At 48.6% G+C, this 22436-nt stretch overlaps 1 protein-coding gene across 1 annotated transcript in view; it reads right to left on the bottom strand.

Annotated features, from left to right (window-relative positions):
* MINDY4 (MINDY lysine 48 deubiquitinase 4) overlaps positions 1-22436 on the bottom strand; it is a 143488-nt gene extending 121052 nt beyond the window's left edge. Inside the window, exons 1-5 of the mRNA XM_072599194.1 lie at positions 22083-22436; positions 10077-10196; positions 6841-7052; positions 3263-3524; positions 523-935 (exon numbers count right to left, since the gene is read on the bottom strand). Coding sequence (XP_072455295.1) covers positions 523-935; positions 3263-3524; positions 6841-7052; positions 10077-10196; positions 22083-22199 — 1124 coding nt within the window. The 5' untranslated portion in view covers positions 22200-22436. The remainder of the gene's footprint in view (positions 1-522; positions 936-3262; positions 3525-6840; positions 7053-10076; positions 10197-22082) is intronic.

The raw sequence follows: 22436 nt of genomic DNA, 5'->3' as shown, positions 1-22436 counted from the left end.
ACCCCAGCCCTCCCACCTGGCCAGGCCAGGGCCAAGGCTCCTGGGGCCCTGAGTTCTGACCCCCATTCAAACAGCCCTTTCTTTCCCCTTCCCTCACCCCCAGTAGAGATAATACATTAAAATCCTGCTTCCTCAGTGGCTTCTTCCCTTATTGTGAATAAAGCTAAAAAGTCCTTTTCAGAAAGCACATTTTGAAAGGGAAACTGGCTGAAGGCAGCCTAAGTGGACTGAGGGGTTCATAAGGAAGGGCTCTGAGAAGGAGGCTGAGATGGGGATGCCACCATGGGTACAGGATGAGAACTCGAGACCCCCCAGGCCAAGCTCCTGCTAGGTGTCTGGGGAGGGCAGCTGCTGTGGGTCTAGACTTTAATTCCCTGGTACAAAGGAATGGTCCTCAGGGGACTTCTTCCATAAAATGACAATCAGGTCATGTGGGTATAGACTCATGGCTCTCCTCTGGTTTATTGGGGATACTCTTCAAGGCCCTGGTTAGAAAGGAGCCCCAGCTCCCGAAAGGCTTACCTGTGCGCAAAGGACTGATTATTCCATTTGGAAGCCTTTTCCTGTCTTTCCTGAGAAGGCTTTGAACTTGCACAGGGAAAGAGCAACCTCCCATTTGGCCCAGTCTTCTCAGCGGGATTACTCACTGTGGCCTTGCCTTCCGAGAAGCCTTTCAGTTTGTTTTTGTCCATTTCCAAGCGCATTTTGCCAAGAGGGTCCGAAGCGGTGCTGGACAGGCTCTTCCACGTCTCTGGGTCCAAACTGTTGTGAGCACCCGGGGAACTTTTGCAGGAAGAGGCATTTTTAGCCGCAGAGGCATCAGACAGAATGCGACTGGTAGGGGATAGTTCTAACGGTTTGGAAGGGTCTTCTTCTCGGTTCTGTGCTGCGCTCAGTCCTGACGACCGTCTCAGGGAACATTTCTTGAAGGGATCCTGAGAAAGTAACCCACAAAAAACAGTCAGTGTTTTCATTCAGATCCCAGCCCAACAACAAAGCCTTTGAGCAGAGGTGACAGTCCTCCAACACTGCAGAACACAAGATCCAACGGCTCTGTTTGCTCGGAAACTTCCTGCAATAACCTGAGGCTAAGACACTAAAAACAATCACTGACCCCTGGCTTTTCTGAATCACTGCCTGATCAATCAGTAAGTATTTATTCAGCACCTACTACCTGCCATGCACTGAAACCAGGCCCTGAAGATACAAGGGCAGACAGTCTTTGGGCCCTTCAACAGGGGTGGAGGTAGGGGGTGGATGGGGGTGTGGGCAGAACCCAACAGGTGCTGTTTTGGTCAGCTGGGGCTGGGGCTGGGCAGGGCTAAGACTCAGGCTCAGTAGTGATGGCAGTATCAAGGCAGGGGCCTCTAGATTCAGGTGGTGGATCTCACCTTTCCACTGTGACCTGGAGTTTCAGGAAATGGGGCTGAATCATCCTTCCAGATATTAGGGGTATGCAGCTGAGGGGGAGGTGGGTGGATGATAGGTGCTCTAGGGTTTGGGCTGAAGTGTGAGAGAGAGGTGGGTTTTGATATACCCCTCACATACCCCTGGGGAGAGTTTTCTGGTAATTTCCTCTTCTCAGAGTGCTCCCAAGTTCTCTGAAAGTGGGCTAAGAGATGTCCCCCACCATAGACTTCCTCCCCTCCGCATGTCCCCTAGCTGTCTCATCCGGAGTCCACTCCATTCCTAATTGACAGGTTATTATTACTAAGAGTCATTTTTGTGTCTCTCTCCGAGCTAGAAGGGGCCTTAGAAACCGGCTAGTTTACACATACCTTCATTCCACAAATAGGGAAACCGAGGCCCAGAGAGTGACAAAGGCAGGATTAGAACCCATATCTCATTGGTTCTTCTGTATTAGAGACTAACACCAGAGAAATCCTATACAGCCGTGAGCATGAACCCCATAACTCATTACATTCTATGAACCCACTGCTGCACCAAGAAGAGAGAGCACAAAAGAACAGCCCCCCTCCCAGACCGCCGGGGCTAGAAAGGACCCTAGAAGTCATCTGGTCTACAAAAGCAGCAGCTAAGGGTTAGAAAGGGTGAAGGCCTGGCCAGCAGCAGTGTATGCTGGCTCAGCGTCTCCAACTCCAAAGGAGTACTCTCTGCCATGTCACATCACAATGAAAAAGGACTTTTGGAGAGGAATGTACTTCAGAAAGGGACAGCACAGCACACACTCCACCAGAAACTGGAACGTCCTTGAAAGGCCTTATTTTTCTTGCCTTCTCCAACCATCTATGGACACAGACTAAGCATGGCCACCCCACAATGTGGGGAGCTGTGCAGCCTGGTGAAGATAGGGTTCCCGCCTCTAAAGCCTTTTAGCTTTGTGACCCTGAGCAAGTCACTTCTCAGTACCCCGGACAACTAACTTTCTATTTCTACAAGTCAGAGGGAATGGATGGGATGCATAGGGGGACAGTTTCCAATGAAATTTCAGGTCCAGACAAAAAAAAAAGTCATTAGTTTCTGAAAAGTCCCTGGAAATCAGAGACAAAACAGGTCTGAATGATTACCAACTCCCTTCTGAAAATGAGGAAACAGAGCCTCAGAGAAGCAGACCTTCCCTATGACCAGTGGTTCTAGAACCCAGATAGGGAAAGAGTTGGCATCTCACTAGGTCCTTCTGCTGGCTGACCTCCTCTATTCCTGGAAAGTCCAACCAATTCCTACCCTAGCCCATCAATGCAAAGTGGTCTAAGCAGATGCCTGGTTACAGAGGGCTCAAGCACAGGACCACCTGACAGGCAACTCATGATTACAGGGTTGATTTTTTGGCTTTTGTGACTGGACTGGAACTGGTGAGCTACTTACTGAGATCATTTTAAAGGAGATTATAAAATCACAAAGTCATTTCAAAAGGCATTTTCCCTAAGAGAAATGAAAAAAAACTCATTATGGAGGTTATTATTAGTTTGTTTTACTGCACTGACTTTTATCTCCTGGATGAAGCTGCCCTGTACCTTGGCTAGACCCAGCTCCCCAGTTTTGGAGAGGACAGGTAGGATGGAGTTAATCCAGCACACAGCATGTAATAAAGATTGCAGCATTCTAGACCTTGAAAATCTACCAGTCCAACCTCTTCTTTCTATAAAGAAGCAAGTACAGGTCCCAAGATCAGAGAGCAAGTCTAAGGCAGAGCCAAGTCTTAAACCTGGGTCTCCTTATGCCCCCCACCAAACTAATGCTCTTTCGTCATTGTCATTGTCATCGTCCTCATCATCATCCAAATAATAATAATGATAACAACCTCTTGTGAGTTGGTGATGGGCCCAGACAAAATTCCTCTAGCCAAGAGTCCAGACCTGAGTCTGACATCTCCCATTTTCTTCACTTCTGAAGAAGGTGCCGCCATTTTGGTGATCTCCGTGCCGCTTGCCACGATCTTCTCCCTTCCAGCTGGTGGAGAACTGTTACCATCTCCTGTGATGGACTTGGGGGTCTTACTTTTGTGCAGAGGTCTCTTGGGAAATGTGGTGTTAGCAAGCGTGTCCCCGTCGCATTCACCATGCCTATTGGAAAGAAGAGGTTTGCTTTAAGAGCTCATCTCACTCCTCACAATTCCCTGAACACTTCCCCACCACCAGGCAAATCTGGCACCTACTAAGGGCCAGGAAATGCTTTGGAGGCAGTGCAGGTGCTTGTCACTGGGCGGGAGATGGAGTCTTTAACCGAGGCAGCTCTTTCTCACTGTTTCAAGGGCAAGTTTCACCAGTAACTGGCAAGAATTTAGGAAAAACTGAAGCGCTAGACCCTGATCCAGTTTACTCCTATTACTTTCACAGGATCTTACTTCCATTCAGATTAGTTACAGCCAGAGCGTACATAATGAGCTGAGATGTCATTTTAAAATGAAAGAAAAATACCTCTGTGGGCTCAGCATGACATCGAAAAGGCAGAGCTCAAAGAACAAAGCTCTGTCTGGTCCATCTGACTCCAGAGGCAAGTCTGCTGGGGCGCATTGGCCCAAGCAGATTCAAATGTCACTGGGAAATACTGGACAAAATCAATGAAAATGCAGTGCAACACCGATGATGAGGATGTGTGGCTTTCTAACTCTAGCAAGCTCCCATGCCTCTTTTCTGCCACTTCTGCCAAAGAGATCATTCCAGAAAGTCTGCCAAGGTAGCCCCACAAGGAAATGGCTTCGTTTGCTATTCAACAAAAAGTTTCCTATGGCATTTTCCACACAACCATGGTTTTCAATGTGCTGTATAGGGAAAATAAATAACGTGGTTTGTGGACTTCGGAAAGTGCCAGCTTCCATGCCAGAAACGCTGAGCCCACCCTTTGTGTCCTGAACAGCCGGAACATCTGCCCCCCAGCGCTGCTGAGGTTGCCGGGCAGGGCCTTCCCCCTCCATGGCACCCCAGCCCAGGTGCCTGCCCCCACCTTCCTCCACATTATTCTTAGTTTTTGGCCTTCACTTCCACACGCTTCTCAGTCTTACATTTTCTCGTCTTCCCTCCCTCCCCCTGCCTTTCCACGAGGGTGGGCAGTCTGATACAGGCCCCCATCCACATTCATATTAAACACGTCTGCACATCAGTCACGAGTGAGGGACCAGAATGATGGGAGGGTACCGCCTGGGCAGGGAGGGCACCACCAGGCAGAGGCCAGGCCTGGGGAGGGAGGGCACCGCTGGGCCAAGGCCAAGCCTGGGGAGGGAGGGCACCGCCAGGCAGAGGCCAGGCCTGGGCAGGGAGGGCACCGCTGGGTCAAAGCCAAGCCTGGGGAGGGAGGGCACCGCCGGGCAGAGGTCAGGCCTGGGGAGGGAGGGCACCGCTGGGCCAAGGCCAACCCTGGAGAGGGAGGGTACCGCCTGGGCAGGGAGGGCACCACCAGGCAGAGGCCAGGCCTGGGCAGGGAGGGCACCGCTGGGCCAAGGCCAACCCTGGGGAGGGAGGGTACCGCCTGGGCAGGGAGGGCACCACCGGGCTGTGCCCAGCCTGGAGAGGGCCAGGCTCCTTGTTTTGTAACCGGCCTACGATTCTTCCCCAGAGATGGCACGTTGGGGGCCTCAGAGGAAGTGCCCACGCTGGGCATGGCCTCCTGGCACGCCGGGGTCGGCCCAGGAGGCTCCTCGGCCAATCAGCACTTATTGAGCGCCGCGTAGGTGCCCTGCCCAATGCGCTTGCTGTATACGCCTTTCAGGTGCTCTTGGTCAGGCCCCTCCCCCTCCCCGCCTCCTCTCCCTCCTCCCCGCTCCCCACCCTGGCGGGCTCCTCTCGGGTCCGACGCCAGGTGCGCCGCTACCTGGGCAGGGCCGCGCTTCCAGGACTCGGGGGAGGGGGAGGCCCCTCGAGGCCCGAGGACAGCAGGGGCGGCAGCGGCGCTGGGGGCGCGCCCCAGGCTTGGGCCACCCTGGGCTCGGGGTCGCGCGGCCCGAGGAGGGGCAGGCTGACGTCGGCCGAGGACATGCCCTGGCGCCCCTCCGCCCCTCCGCCAGGCTCCCCGGCTGGCCGGACAAGTGAGGCCCGCGGCCGACGACGCGCCCTGGACCCGGCCTCGCAGCCACCAGAGGCTCGCAGCAGCGAGGAGGCCCAGCGCCCTACTGCACATGCGCCGAGGGGCGGGGCCCCTGCCGCGTGCAGCACTAAGCGGCCCGCGCATATGCGCCGAGGACCCGGCGGCGAGCCTCGCCCGGCCCCACTGCACATGCGCCGAGGACTGGCGGCGAGCCTCGCCCGGCCCCACTGCACATGCGCCAGGACTGGCGGCGAGCCTCGCCCGGCCCCACTGCACATGCGCCGAGGACTGGCGGCGAGCCTCGCCCGGCCCCACTGCACATGCGCCAGGACTGGCGGCGAGCCTCGCCCGGCCCCACTGCACATGCGCCGAGGACTGGCGGCGAGCCTCACCCGCCCCCACTGCACATGCGCCGAGGGGCGGGGCCGAGCTCCCCGCCCACCTCGTCCTGTGTCCCTCGAAGACAGCGAGACGAACTTTACCGACCTCTGGGCGCCAGCCTTTGGGTCACCTGGCGTGGCCTCCCCAAGGATGGTCACCCCCAGTCCCACGACCGCAGCCGGGAGAGGAGGGATGGAGGGCCCTGCGGGGCGGCTATGGAGGGAGAACATGAGCGGCCTCCCCATCTGTCCCCTGAGAGCGTGAGCGAGACAGCCTGGGCTCCAGGCCCCCCCAGACACCGGGCTCGAGGCCCCCCCAGACACCCCGGGCTCCAGGCCCCCCCGGACACGCCGGGCTCGAGGCCCCCCCGGACACCCCGGGCTCCAGGCCCCCCCGAACACTCCGGGCTCCAGGCCCCCCCGGACACCCCGGGCTCGAGGCCCCCCCGGACACCCCGGGCTCGAGGCCCCCCCGGACACGCCGGGCTCGAGGCCCCCCCGGACACCCCGGGCTCCAGGCCCCCCCGGACACCCCGGGCTCCAGGCCCCCCCGGACACGCCAGGCTCCAGGCCCCCCCGGACACGCCAGGCTCCAGGCCCCCCCGGACACGCCGGGCTCGAGGCCCCCCCGAACACCCCGGGCTCCAGGCCCCCCCGGACACGCCGGGCTCCAGGCCCCCCCGGACACCCCGGGCTCGAGGCCCCCCCGGACACCCCGGGCTCCAGGCCCCCCCGGACACACCGGGCTCCAGGCCCCCCCGGACACGCCGGGCTCCAGGCCCCCCCGGACACGCCAGGCTCCAGGCCCCCCCGGACACCCCGGGCTCCAGGCCCCCCCGGACACCCCGGGCTCCAGGCCCCCCCGGACACACCGGGCTCCAGGCCCCCCCGGACACGCCGGGCTCGAGGCCCCCCCCGAACACCCCGGGCTCCAGGCCCCCCCGGACACCCCGGGCTCCAGGCCGCCAGCGGGGCCTACCTGGTGTGTCCAGCGCGGTCTGGGACCCCACGTGGATCATCGGTCCCTGCAGAATTCTCAGAGCCTTTCCAGGGTGTTTTGCTAATCATCTTGGAAGCTGAAGCAATAGAAAATGGTGTTTCTTGTATTAAACTGTAAGTGTTCTTTCCAAAATGGTCCAAAAAGTAACTTGTAATGATTTCGAGGCTTGTTTTCAGAGGATTTTTCTTTACCTGTTATTGGGAGACAAAAAATTTAGCTGTATGGATTGCTTCAAGTTTTACAAAGTCGCGGTTTCCTAAGACCTTTTCCTAACTTATTTGTCTTTGGATTTTTCCAGTTTGTATCTCTACTTTTTTTCCCCAGTTGGAAGGAGAATCCCCTTATCTGATGGAGACCATGTAGGGCATTGGACGGGGCCAAGGACCTGGTATCTTCTACCTGTGTAGCCTTGGAGCCTCAGTGAACCATGCCTAAAAGGAAGAGGCGGTTTAGGTGCCCCCAGAGCCCTTCTATGGTCTTCTCATTCTGTTGTCAAAGAGAAAGATACCAATCCCGTTCTCTGCATTTTAGGCCCAAGTCTGACAATTTCATTTTATTTAACACTATTCTAAGTCCGAGCTCTTTCCAACTTAAAGAGAAAAATGTCCAAATGGACATAGTGCCTCCCAGACTTGTCCCTCTACCTAAGGACAATCTATCTGAGGCAACAGTTATAAAATCATGAAGAAGTTCAGAATCTGTTCAAATACAATTTGGGCTCAGCAGTCCTGGCTGCTTATTTGCTTCAGAGCACTCCCCTCAAGGGTTCCCCTGGATCTCCTTCCTGCCACCAACATCTCAATCCTTTCTCAGTAGAGATGATTGGGTCATAGAGTCAAGGTAAGCGGTTGTGAGAGTATGGACTAGGTTGTGGCCTTTTGACCTCAGAGCAGGATCAGATATAAGTGATGTGGGGCTAGAGCGGCCAGGAGTCCAAGATGACTGAATTTCTGCTTGGTGATGATTGGGAGGGTAGTGGTATCAGGGAAGTCTGGACAAGGGGAAGATGAGGGAGAGTTAAGTTTGGGGAGGTTCAGTTTGAAATCCTGGTGAGAGATGGATCTGTCCAGCAGGCACCTGAGGAGAGCTCAGAGGAAGGATGAGTCAAATCCCCATAGGCCCAGGCACAGCTGAGCTGTAGGTTCTTGTAGCCTAGTTTATTAAATGCAGCTCATCCAAACCATATCACTGAATGCCTAGGACCCAGAATCCAGAACACTGGAGTTATCTCAGAGTTCAAAGGAGCAAGCCAGACTGACCCAGTTTATCTTTCTGATTCTCTCCATCATCAGAAGGGAATCTTATAGGAGATGTTACAGGAATTCTGGATGACCTGGAAACTGCACCTTGACCAGATCTAAAGAGCACCAGGATGACGGGATAACACAGGAGATCCCCCCCTCACTTCCTGCCTCTCCTGAGGAGGGAGAACAGACCTAACAAAATTCATAGAGACCATCCCCAGAGTTGAGCCACTGGGGGCCATGATCCCTTTCAGACACAGCTCCACAGAGAATAGTGTTTACATCTACCTTAGTGGAAGACATATTGCCAGGAGGATGAGTGAAATCCCAGGGCTCTGGAATAGCTGACTGTAAGAGAGCTACCCTCCAAGCCACCACGACCTGGGTTCCAGTGTTGCTTCTGACAGAGCCCAGCGTGACCCAGGGCAAGTGCTTTAGGCACCCTCCCTAAGCTGCAGAGAAGGTGCGGAGCTGCCTTAGGAGAGAAGCAGGCTCCTAACCCAGGAGTGGAAATTCCACCTCAGGCCTGGGACTTCACTTCCTTTGTCCATTTCCCTTTGCTTCAGAGACACAGCCAGAGGGAAATTCAAAGGAGGTGGTTTTAGGGCTTTAGGGAATCCCAAGTGGACACACTACAATGATGGAGCAGACTTCATTAAAAATGTTTTCTGCTTAATGGAATAAAATTCTCCTGACTTGAAAATACTGCCACAAAATGCAGGAAAGACAAGAGCTTTCCAGAAATCACGCTGCCTTCCTTCTCTGAGACCAAGAACAAAGGCTTTACTTATGTAATGGACAGGCCATTTGTTTGCACGTTCTATAGGCTCCCCCAAAGAGAGGATACTTTTCACCCATGAATAAAACTCATTCTTTAAGTTACAAATCCCGGTTCACCTCACCTCTCACCTGACATACAAGGGCTTCCTAACTGGTGTCTCCCTCTCCAGGTCACCTTCCACTCCGGGGCCAAATGGATATTCCTAACCATGGCTCTCTCCTGCTCATAAGGCTTTAGAGACTTCCTCTTGCCTCTAGGAGACAACACAAACTTCTCTGTTTGGCCTTTAAAGCACTTTATAATCTAATCGATAAGCTCCAATTCCAAATCTGGCCTCAGAAACATACCAGCTATATGATCCTAGATGGGACACTTACCTTTTCTCACAGTCTCAGTTTCCTTATCCGTCAAATGAAGGAACTGGCTTCTGGGATACCTTCTATGTCTACATGGATGATCCCATGAACAAACTCTTCTTCACAGGCTCTACTCCAGCTCAATTGGCTGTTCCCAGTATATGACATTCCTTTTCCTGGCTCTGCACAAGTATTTCTCATGCCTGAAATGCATTTCCTCAACTTCCCTTCTTGAAATTCCCTACAGCTCCTAAGCTCCCTCCTACAGGAGGCCTAGTCTGAGTTCCCCACTTGTTAAAGCTGGCTGCCCAAGAAATTACTGGATATGTACAGGTCTCAAATTTTCTGATGCGTACACAGTGATTCCTTCAATGAAACATAAGCCAACAGTTTTGTTTCCCTTCTGTCTTCATGTCCCCAACATCTAGCACAACCAAGGCGCTGAGTAAGTATTTATTGACTAAATGACTGATTGATCGATAGGATTCTGACATTTGGGCAAGGCACCTTGTTAGAAGAGAATGTTGAAAGTGACAAGCAGGGGTGGAATGCTGGGCTGAGGCAGCTTTCCCTTAGAACAGAAGAGTAGAAAATGGCACATGTGGGAATAATTGACCATAAGTGATGAAAGATTATTGTGTGGGGGAAGGAGAGAGTCTAAGAGCTGTCTGGAACTGGACTCCTGGGGGGATAACCACGGGCAATGTTGGCACCATTGCACCCCCTCCCTCCTCAATATAGTGAGAGCCAAGTATGCTAAGGCCAGTGGCCCACCCTGCGCCCACCTGGGCTCAGGGAGAGCAGCCATCCCACCTGCCCCCTTAAAGTCAGTACCTTGTTTTCTTTATAAAGCATTTCTAGATGCAGAACCTTCCGCAGCTCGTTCCTGTTGTTGATGCTGTGTTCACCTCGAGGATGTTCTTGGTCCATGACAAGGCTCGTTTTTTTTAAACCCTAGAAAAAGTTGGAAACATTTGGTCTATCCCTCTCTTCCTCCCAGTCTGCCTCCTCTAGTCCTGCTTACTTACTAGAAACCTCTGGGGCTGACCCGAAAGAGCCCCAGGCCTTTTACAACAGCAGCAGCAGCAAACTGTCAGCCTGAATGAAGTCCACCATTGACACTTACCAGTCATGTGACTCTGCATTGTTCATGGTCAGAGAAAGTCTGGACCTCTACCTGACCTAGACCGGCCTTTCTTCCTGGGAGTCTCCACCCGAACTCCCAATCCCTCCTTGTCCCAGGGGCTCTCCCTCTACCCTTTCTGTGCAGATGTCCCATACCCTCAGGCCCCAGGAAAGTGGCCCTCCTGGAGGGTGACAGCTCTCTCATTTGTTCTTTGTATACCCTGGATCATGCCTGGAACCTCATAAGAACTTAGTAAACACTTCCTGTGTTGGGTAACCTTACTCTCCCCCCACCTCCACTTTCTGGGTTTGACTTTCCCCATCCAAGTCCCTCATTGGTCCCTTCTGCTAGAGGGAAGTCCCTCCAAAATATCCAAGTTTTGCATTAAAGTGACCTTTTGTGGAGTATGACACTGTATACAGTGTGGAAGGGACACAGAAAGCATCAGAGGTGGGTCTAAATCCTGGCTCTGGCATTACTACCCCTGTGACCTTGGGCAAATGTCCTCCTCCCTCTGGGCCTTAAATGTGAGGGGATTGAGCCAGCAGCCCATAGAGGCTAAGAGTCTTTGAATGTCTTGTATTCATCCAACATTTAATTAATGCTATAGTTCTCTGCACCTCAGTTTCTCCTCTCACTTAAGATACTATGGACACTCAAATAAGTTGTGAAAATAAGTCAGTGAGAACACAGGTGCTGTGGCTGACATTGTAGAGCTTTGAGACCAAGGGCTCTGGGACACAGCAAGTACCCTACCATGGGAAGGAGGGCTGGCCCCTCGATGGCCCGATGGAAGCATGAGTGGTGGCTGGCATGGGGGGCATTCCTTCCTGAGGAATGCTCCTGCTTCCTGACTTTGTATAGGTGGCTCAGTGAATGCAGATGACAAATTAGGCCTTGGGGGACACCTAGAGCTCCATTCTGCAGGCTGAACAGTGTCCCCAGGGCCACCAGCTCTCACCAAAAGTTACCAGGTGGGTTACCATATAAAGCAAGTGACAGAAAATGTCCCTTGCCCTCAAGAGGCAAGGACTTTGCTAGACTGTGCTAGACCCTGATTCGTAGTAGTTTAACCCATAACAGGTTTTTGGTCTGACATCACTTTCCAGGCTCAGATGGAGAGTCAAGCCCATTCCCCAATGTAAACAGTACCATACCCAACAAAAAGGGTGCCTTAAAACAAAATGTGAAGGGGAAATGTCGGCCCTGCACAGGTGTAGAAGCCAGATATGCTCACTGCAGAAATAAAAATGTCACTTGGAACTGTTCATCATCAAATTCCTACAGCAGAAATCCTGGGTGTGACCCTATTTTATAAAGAAAAGAGTACAGACCAAAAAGAAAATTACTCGAAAAAAGTATGTTGTCTGATACTAGCACCCACCAAGCTACATGCTTACTTTTTTTATAATTATAAAATCATTAGGAGAAGGAATTGTGGGAAGATGGTGGATGAAGGCAGGAAATTACCTGGTTCTCCCAAATTCCCCTCAAAATAACTTAAAACAATGCCCAAAGTTAGCTTTAGAGCAGCAGAAATAATACAGTCAGGTTGAAGCAGTCATCCAGCCTAAAACATCTCGGAAGAATGTGAGGAAAGACATGACTTCCTGACTGGTGACTTGGCCAGTAATGAAGAGGCAGAAGTACAAGGCCTGGGGACTGTTGGACTGGGAACAGCCTCAGCTTCCAGAACTTTGATCCCACAAACTGGTGGGGGTCTGTAGTTGATGTGGAAGACTAAGGGAGTAGGGGGCGAAGCCCCCACTGGTGCTAGATGCAGGGCCATTAGTGGATGCAATCCCAGGCTGGGGAACAAGGAGGAGTTAACACAAGCCAATGAGTGCCATTACTGAAGAAAGGTGGGGGCCCTTCTGGACCTTAAAGGACAGCAGAGTCCCTGGTTTCAGTTCCAGGGCAGAGTGTGAGCTAAAGCCTGCAGCCACTAGGAGAACTGTAGGGAGTAAGAGCAGTTGTGGTGCAAGCATTACTGGGGGCCTTGGTCACAGCTCAGGGGTGGAGAGCAGTGGCTTCAATGACTTACAGGCCAAAGCACAAGTCAGAGGAACAGTGACTGCAACCTGGCCTTAGATTATAGAACAGTGCAACAACCAGAGATCAAAGGCCCCAGTGGAAAATCCCCAACTAAATACCAAATGGAAAATACTGAAAATTAAAGGTAACATTAATAAAATTAAATGTAACAACCCCATTGAATTAATAAATAGAATTAGGAGCTGCTTTTATGAAAAGAAAAACAATAGACAAACCATTGGTTAATATGGTTTGGAAAAAAAGAAAAGAAAACCGAATCCCTAGTATCAAAAATGAAAAGAGTGAACGCACCACTAATGAAGATGAAATTAAAGCAATTAGTAAGAGTTTTGTTGTTGTTCAGTCATCTCTGACTTTTCATGACCCTGTGGACCATCCGGTCCATAGGGTTTTCTTGGCAAAGATCCTGGAATGGTTTGCCATGTTCTCTGGTGGATTAAGGCAAATAAAGGATAAGTGACGTGCCTGGGGTCACACAACCAGTAAGTGTCTTGAGGCCAGATATGAATTCAAGTCTTCCTGACTCCAGGTCAAGCACTCTATCCGCTAAGTCAGCTGTGCCTAATACTAGTTATTTTGCCCAAATATTTGCAATAAATTTAACAATTTGAGTGAAAAGGAAGAATAGTTGGAAAAATATAAATTGCTGAGACTAACAGAATAGGAAATAGAATATCTAGATAAACTTATTGTAGAAAAAGAAACTGAACAGGCCAAAAATGAGTTTCCTGAGAAAAAAAGCATCAGGATAGAGAAGTGAATTCTACCGATCTGTACAAAAATATTTATAGCAGCTCTTTTTGTGGTGGCTAAGAATTGGAAATCAAGGGATGCCCATCCACTGGGGAATGGCCAAACAAGTTGTGGTATACGACTGTTGGAATACTGGTATGCTATAAGAAATGATGAGCAGGATGATTTCAGGAAAACCTCCAAGGACTTACATAAACTGTTGCAGAACTAGGAGAACATTGTATGTAGTGACAGCAACGTTCTAAGATGACCAACTGGGAATGACCTTACTATTCTCAGCAAAACAATGGTCCAAGACAATTTCAAAGGACTCATGATAAAAAATGCTGTCCACTCCAGGAAAGAATGAATGGCATCTGAAGACAAAAACATCCTTTTTTTCTCTTTCTTCTTTCTTCTTTCTTCCTTCCTTCCTTCCTTCCTTCCCTCCCTCCTTCCCTTCCTTCCTTCCTTCCTTTCTTTCTTCTTTGAATTTCCTTCCACAAAATGACTAATATGGAGATGTTTTATATGATTGCATATGCATAACCTATACCATATTGCTTACTCTCTCAGGGAAGGGGTGGAGGGTGGGAAGAAAGAATTTGAATCTCAAAATTTAAAAAAAAGAACAAATGATAAAAATTATTTTTACATGTAATTGGGGAAAAAGAAAATAGATTTTAATAGGAGAATTCTACCAAACATTTGAAGGTCAACTAATTCCAATATTAAATAAATTATTTGGAATTATAAAGAAGCAATCCTACCAAACTGCTTTTATGAAACAAATATGGTGCTGATACCTCAACCAGGAAGAGCAAAATCAAAGAAAAATTGTAGACTAATTTCACTAATGAATATTAATGCAAAAATCCTAAATAAAATACTAGCTAGGAGAACACAGCCACATAATATGATTATACAATATGACCAAGTAGAATTTATATCAGGAATGCAGGGCTGGTTCAATAGAAGGAAACTATTAGCATATTTGATTATATCAATAACAAAAGAAACAAAAATCATATGATTATATTAATAGATGCAGAAAAAACTTTTGACCAAATACAACACTTTCTTATAAAAAACACTTGAAAGCATAGGTATAATTGGATTTTTCTTCAAAATGCTAAGAAGTATCTACCTAAAATCATCGGCATGCATTATTTGTAAGTGGAATAAAAGCCTTCTCAGTGAGATCAGGAGTGAAACAAGGAAGCCCATTGTCACCAAGACTATTCAATGTTGTACTAGACATGGTAGTAAGAGAAGAAAAAGAAATTGAAGAAATCCAAATGGACTATGAGGTAATAAAAGTATCTCTTTTGGCAGATGATAGGATGATATACTTGGAAAATCCCAGAGACTCAACTAAAAAATTAGTTAAAATAATTAATCATTTTAGCAAAGTAACAGGATAGAAAATAAACCCACATTAATTGTCACCATGTCTATATATCACCAACAATGCTCTGCAAGAAGATAATAGATATTTCATTTAAAATAGCCATGGACAATGTACAATACCTGGGAGCATACCTGCCAAGACACACCTAGCAACTAGATGAAGTACTTTTTATACAAATAAAATCAAGTTTAAATAATTGGAGAAATAGTCTCTGTTAATGCATAGGCCAAACCAATGTAGTAAAAACGATGATTTTGCCTAAACTAATACATTTATTCTGATTCAGTGTCATCCCAATGAAACTATTAAAACATATTTTATTAAGCTAGAAAAAATAATAAAATTCATTTAGAAGAACAAAAGATCAAGAAAATCAAAGAAATCAATGGAAAAGAAGGAGATCTTAAACTGTATTCTAAGATGGTGACTATCAAAGCTTTCTGGTCCGAGCAAGAAATGGAAAGGAGGATCAGAAATTGCTGGGAAAACTAGAAAGCAGTCTGGCAAAAACTAGGAATAGACTGACATTTTATACCATTTGTCAAGATAAGGTCAAAATAGATACATGACCTTCACATAAAGGGAGATAAATAAATTAGAAAAGCTTGGAACACATTCCCTATCAGATTTATAGATAAGAGAAGAATTTATGAATAAACAAGAGACAGAGAGCATTGTAGATAATTTTGGTTACATTAAATGAAAAAAGAGTTGTGCTAACAAAACCACTGTAGCCAAAATTAGGAGGAAAGCAAAAAACTGGGGGGAGGGAGAATTTTATAAACAGTTCCTTAGATAAATATAGAGAATTGAATCAAATTTATAAGAACCTAACGTATTCCACAACCGATAAATGTTCAAAGGATACGAATAGGGAGTTTTTGGAAGAAGAAATCAAAACTGTAGTCATATGAAAAAATGCTCTAAATCATTATTGATTAGAGAAATGCAAATTAAAACAACTCTGAGGTATCACCTCACACCTATCAGACTGGCCAATATGACAGAAAAGGAAAATGACAAATGTTGGAAGGGATGTGAGAAAATTGGGCCATTAACACAATGTTCCAACCATTCTTAGAGAGCAATCTGGAATTATGCCCAAAGAATCATAAAACTGTGGCCCAGCAAGAGTGCTCTTAGATCTGTTTCCCAAAGGGGACCAGGGGAAAAGGAAAAGAACCTGTACATTCTAAATTATTTATAGCAGGTCTCCTTGTGGTCACAAAGAGCTGTAAATTGAGGGGATACCCATCAATTGGGGAATGACCGAACAAGTTGTGCTACATGTGATTGTGATGGAATACTACTGTGCTGTAAGAAATGGTGAACAGGTTAGTTTTAGAAAAACATGGAAAGACTTGCATGAAATAATGAAAAGTGAAATGAGCAGAACGAGGAGAACATTGTACACAGCAACAGAAACATTGTTCAAAGAGTAACTGTGAGTGATTACGCTGTTCTGGTCAACTATGAAGGAAGATGCTCTCCACCTTCAGAAAAGGAATTGTATGTGGAAGTATGTACTGAATGATTTCATGTATGTATCTATATCAAATGTTGGCCTTCTCTAATGTGGCATTAGGAGAGAGACAACTCAGAACTCAAAACATACCCCCAAATTTTTAAATCATCATGAGAACAGTCTATATATGGCATCCTTACTGGAAACATGAGAAGGGAAAAGACACTGGCCATTGATTCTCCACCATAATCCACAATGCATAGGCCCACAGTCAATTGATAGATATACAGAATATAAGGTACCATCTTTGTGGATTGAAAATAAAAGCCCTTCTTACTCAAGGAACAAAGACAAAACTTGGGGACTCTCCTTTTGGGTTAAGATAATACAAGATTTCATGGCAGACCCAACCACAGAGATAACTGTTCAAGGATGTATTCATACAAAGAGAGGCATAAAGGAGGAAGATATATGCTCATCAAAATGGTTTAGCAACCCCATGAAAGACATTCTATGCAAAGTCCCAAAAGAAAGAGGACCCCCGGGGCGGAGCCAAGATGGCGGAGTAGAAAGACGCACATACACATAGCTCCGAACCCACAACCCACAGAACGGCTAGAGGGGGCCAACTCACGGTGAATTCTGCACCCAGAGGCCACGGAATATTGGAGCGAGGGAGATTTCTGTTCCGGAGAGACCTGCAAACCTCTCGCGGGGGGTCCTTCGCGCTGCGGACTGGGCACCGGGACTGGGAGCTGAGTGCAGCCCTGCAGCGGCCACGACACCGGGAGGAAAAGATCTGAGTGGGCTACGGGGACGGGATCTCCAGCGGCCACGAAGGTCCCTCCACCCACAGAGGAACCTGCAAACCTCTCGCAAAAGGTGCGTCGCGCTGCAGACACGGAGCCCAGCCCAGACCTGTGGCGGCCGCAGCTTGGAGAGGTACAGATCCGAGCAGGCTTTGGGAACGGGATCTCCAGCGGCGGCACAAGCCCCTCCACCCACAGGTGACGGGGGTCGGTGAGAGAGTCTCTTTGGCGGGTCAAGAGGGGAGTGGGGTGCCCCCATGGCTCGGGCCCCCGGGGAGATAGAAGCTGAGAGGCGGCTGCAGACAGGGGCTCCCCAAGCGGGTGGGAGCCTGGATCCATTGTGGAAGGTCTGTACATAAACCCCCTGAGGGAACTGAGCCTGAGAGGAGGCCCTGCCCTGACCTGACCATCTGAATTTAATTCTCACACTGAATAGCAGCCCTGCCCCCGCCAAAAGCCCTATGGCGGGAAGCAGCATTTGAATCCCAGTCCCCAAACGCTGGCTGGGAGGACCAGGAGGCGAGGTGGGTGTGAGGAGAATATTCAGAGGTCAAGTCACTGGCTGGGGAGAATGCCCAGAAAAGGGAAAAGAAATAAAACTATTGATGGCTACTTTCTTGGAGAACAGACATTTCCTCCCTTCCTTTCTGATGAGGAAGAACAATGCTTACCATCAGACAAAGACACAGAAATCAAGGATTCTGTGTCCCAGCCCACCCAATGGGCTCAGGCCATGGAAGAGCTCAAAAAGAATTTTGAAAATCAAGTTAGAGAGGTGGAGGAAAAACTGGGAAGAGAAATGAGAGGGATGAAAGAGAAGCATGAAAAGCAGATCAGCTCCCTGCTAAAGGAGACCCAAAAAAATGTTGAAGAAATTAACACCTTGAAAACTAGCCTAACTCAATTGGCAAAAGAGGTTCAAAAAGCCAATGAGGAGAAGAATGCTTTCAGAATTAGCCAAATGGAAAAGGAGATTCAAAAGCTCACTGAAGAAAATAGTTCTTTCAAAACTAGAATGGCACAGATGGATGCTAAGGACTTTATGAGAAAGACAGGTATCACAGAACATAGCGAGAAGATTGGAAAAATGGAAGATAATGTGAAATATCTTATTGGAAAAACAACTGACCTGGAAAATAGATTCAGGAGAGACAATGTAAAAATTCTGGGACTACCTGAAAACCATGATCAAAAGAAGAGCCTAGACATCATCTTCCATGAAATTATCAAGGAAAACTGCCCTGAGATTCTAGAACCAGAGGGCAAAATAAATATTCAAGGAATCCACAGAGCACCACATGAAAGAGATCCAAAAAGAGAAACTCCTAGGAACATTGTGGCCAAATTCCAGAATTCCCAGGTGAAAGAGAAAATATTGCAAGCAGCTAGAAAGAAACAATTCAAGTATTGTGGAAACACAATCAGGATAACACAAGATCTAGCACCCTCTACATTAAGGGATCGAAGGGAATGGAATAGGATATTCCAGAAGTCAAAGGAACTAGGACTAAAACCAAGAATCACCTACCCAGCAAAACTGAGTATAATACTTCAGGGTAAAAAATGGTCTTTCAATGAAATGGAGGATTTTCAGGTTTTCTTGATGAAAAGACCAGAGCTGAAAAGAAAATTTGACTTTCAAACACAAGAATGAAGAGAACCATGAAAAGGTGAACAGCAAAGAGAAGTCATAAGGGACTTACTAAAGTTGAACTGTTTACATTCCTACATGGAAAGACAATATTTGTAACTCTTGAAACTTTTCAGTATCTGGGTACTGGGTGGGAGTACACACACACACATGCACACATACATAGAGACAGAGTGCACAGAGTGAATTGAAGAGGATGGGATCATATCTTAAAAAAAAATGAAATCAAGCAGTGAGAGAGAAATATTGGGAGGAGAAAGGGAGAAATTGAATGGGGCAAATTATCTCTCATAAAAGAGGCAAGCAAAGACTTATTAGTGGAGAGATAAAGAGGGGAGGCGAGAGAAAATCATGAGGTCTACTCTCATCACATTCCACTAAAGGAAAGAACAAAATGCACACTCATTTTGATAGGAAAACCTATCTCACAATACAGGAGAGTGGGGGACAAGGGCACAAACAGGGTGGGGGGGGAGGATAGAGGGGAGGGCATGGGGAGGAGAATGCAATCCGAGGTCGACACTCATGGGGAGGGAAAGGATCATAAGAGATTAGAAGTAATGGGGGACAGGATAGGATGGAGGGAAATATAGTTAGTCCTATACAACACAAATAGTATGGAAATCATTTGCAAAACTACACAGATTTGGCCTATATTGAATTGCTTGTCCTCCAAAGGGAAGGGGTGGAGAGGGAGGGAGCTAAAGAAGTTGGAACGCAAAGTGTTAGGATCAACTGTAATGTTCTTACCGCTAGGAAATAAGAAATACAGGTTAAGGGGTAAAGAAAGCTATCTGGCCCTACAGGACAAAAGAGAAGATGGAGACAAGGGCAGAGAGGGAGGATAGAAGAGAGAGCATATTGGTCACAGGGGCAATTAGAATGCTTGGGTTTGGGGGGGGGAGGGATAAAAGGGGAGAAAATTTGTAACCCAAAACTTTGTGAAGATAAATGTTAAAAGTTAAATAATAAAAAAAAAAAAAAGAAAGAGGACCCCCCAATCTGGGGCAGTCCCCCAGATATCTCTGGGTGTAGATGATATTATGCCAGTTGCATTATGCTCAGTTTCCAAGGCCGCTCCAAAGATTTGACCTATTCTGATCAAAGCAGTGCATGAAGAATGCATACTGCCCAGATAGTGGACTCAGTAGGCATCTCACTGAGTGAGTTAATTCACCTGTATATGTATTCAGTAGATAGACAGACAGACTCAGACAGATAGAGAGAATGATAGATAGAAAGATAGAAAGAAGTATATTATATATGTCTAGGTAGGGGGAGCAACCATGCACAAGTACAGTGAGCTGATCCAGAGGAAAATCAGAGGAAATTGTACTGGGTCAAATTTGGGGAAATACATACCCCTTTCTTTGCATACCTGCTCATCTAATAGTCTTTGAAAGCTCCAGGGAGCATGAGGACCATCTCTGAGGAATCCAAATCAGAGCTGGCCCAAAGGGCCATAGGAAGGTACATGATGGGTACCCAAGGCTATAGTACATTGTCAAGTAAAGACCTGAACATGAGAAGCTTCATGAGAATCTGTGCCATGTATGAACAGAAACATCTACGTGCTCAGTGGTTCAGTCATGGAGCAAGTGTGTCCTACTGACAGTCAGGAAATATTAAGAGTACCATGGAACCACCCTAAAACTCGAAGATGGGAGGGTCCAACCCTGATCTGATGCAAGGACCCCCCAAGGCACTGACCCCAACAAAGGGATGTTGCCTCCACTTGAAGAATCCCACTGCAACAAGGAGGCTGAGGCTGGCAGATCTCCTGAGCTCAGGAGATCTAAGTGTCCATAGGCTAAGCCAAGCAGGTGTCTACACTAAGTTCAGCTTTAATATGATGAGCCCCCAGGAGCCAGGCCCTGGCTGCCCAAGGATGGAACAACCCAGCCCCAGTACAAAATACTGTGTGACAAGTAGACAGTGTTGGAGCCTGGGAGTAGACCCTGTACTTCCAGCCTCAATGAGAGAGGAAGATCTAGTCTGAAAAGAAAGAAAAGAGAGAGAGAATTCCAGGACAGGGCACTCAGCACCCGTGATGGCAGCCCATTCCATTGCTGAATGCTTCTCATTGTTGGGAACAACTTCCTTAGAATCTTGAGGGTGCCATATTTTTCATCTTTGTAAGCATAAGCTTTGACACCTTAATAAATGTGACATTGAATCCTATAGAGCTGAAATGTGCTTCCCAGCACCATCTCCCTTCTGGTCCTGGTTCTTCCTTCCAAAAACCAGATGAGAACAGAACATGTCTCAGCTGAGCAGAACATGCTGAGCCCTTCAAACAGTCAAAAACCATTAATGACCACATCTTCCTCAAGCCTAGGTAGCCCAGGATCCCTATCCTCCTGTGACATGACTTCAAGTCCCCTCATCATCCTGGTCACCCTCTCTAGACAATCTTCAGCTTCTCATTGGATTTCAAGGCCACTGAATCCACCTACCTCTTTGTACAGATGTGGAACCCGGGGCTCCTTGCAGTGACTTGCCCAAGGTCACGCGGCTGGTATGTAGAGCCTGGAGTCAAATTCATATCCTAAGACTCTGTTGCTAGCACCTTTTCTAGTCCATCACTGCCTCTCAGCCTCAACACCATCTGCTTATGCAGCACAAACAGGACCTGAGCCTAGGTCTTTCTGCCAGCACACTTCCCTCCCCAAGGGAAGCTCTTGAGAACATAGCCTGGAAAGCCACACTATGCCTGGCACACAGTAGGCATTCACTGAATTGAGTGTCATTGAATGTGAGGCTCCTCACAAGGCAGGCACCAGCAAGCCACCACCTTGGTCCTCTGCCCTTCAATTCATGTGGCAACATCACTGCTTTGGCCACCACTGGAAGGCAGGCAGTACAGAGTTGGTGAGGGACCATGGGGAGAGGAGGGCACTACCTGGGGCTGTGGTGGCTGATACCCAGGGATACTCAGCCAAGGAGCTGTGAGGGCATTGTACAGAGCTTCTTCTAACTTTGTTGGGCTTTGGGGGGCAGGGGAAAAGGGGGGAGGGCTTTGAGAGAGTGCGGAGGAGGCTGGAGAAAGGGGTTTCCTCTTTAGAAAACCCAGTTAGCAGACTCTACTAACCTGGCACACTGAGACTATAGGGCTCTTGATCTCTCTGTTTACAGCCAGTGACAAACTTGGCCCCACTGCAGGCCTGAAGACTGCCCCCTCGGAGATGCAGAGGGGCAGCCTCTTTCCTTTCTGGGGACTGTGAATCTAAAGAAGGGGCCACCATGTGGCTGCTACTGATTCCTGGGGACAGGAGAGGGACAGTAAATAGCTCTCCACCAGGAAGGTACCATCCACAACTCAGTGTATGAAGGAAATTCCTGTTTAAAGAAGTGACTCATGGGAGATGTAGTTCAGCCTCCTCAAAGGCAATCCTGGTGGGCCGGGGCCTTTGTTGAGACGTTACAGGAAGCCTTCCAAAGTGGCTAGTGCCCTGCTTCTCTCACCATGTCCGCTGGGCTGACTGGCCCCCAAGCCCCGTGACCCCCAACCAGCCCACGTGTATCTCCCAGGGCTGGGCACCCCCCCCAGGTGGGGGTGGGCAGGGGAACAGCTCCAGGTGCAGAAATTACCTTTCTGTTGAGAAATTCTCGGACCAGAGAGGCCGCCACCTCCTCCACAAAGTGGAGCTCCATGCCCAGCCCTGCAGTCCCCTTGAATGGCTCCTCGCTGATCTTGACACTAGTCATTCAGAACAGCTCCAGACAGAGTCTGCCCCCAATGGCCATTAGAACCTGGATCCTGGGAGGAATTCAACTGCCTCAGCAGCAGCGGCGGCAGCAGCAGCAACAGCAGCAGCAGGGCGCAGCGGCCCAGGAGAGCAGCCTATTGTCGGTTGGCTTGGCCTGGGGGTGTTGCCATGGTGATTGTGGCATCAGAGACTTAGCCTGGAACTCCTCCCCCTCTCCCTGCCCCCCCACCTGGCC

The sequence above is a fragment of the Notamacropus eugenii genome, chromosome 3 (assembly GCF_028372415.1).
Source record: "Notamacropus eugenii isolate mMacEug1 chromosome 3, mMacEug1.pri_v2, whole genome shotgun sequence".
Classification (NCBI taxonomy): Eukaryota; Metazoa; Chordata; class Mammalia; order Diprotodontia; family Macropodidae; genus Notamacropus; species Notamacropus eugenii.
Note: the sequence above shows the minus strand (reverse complement) of the source record. Positions and strands in the feature narration are given on the sequence as shown.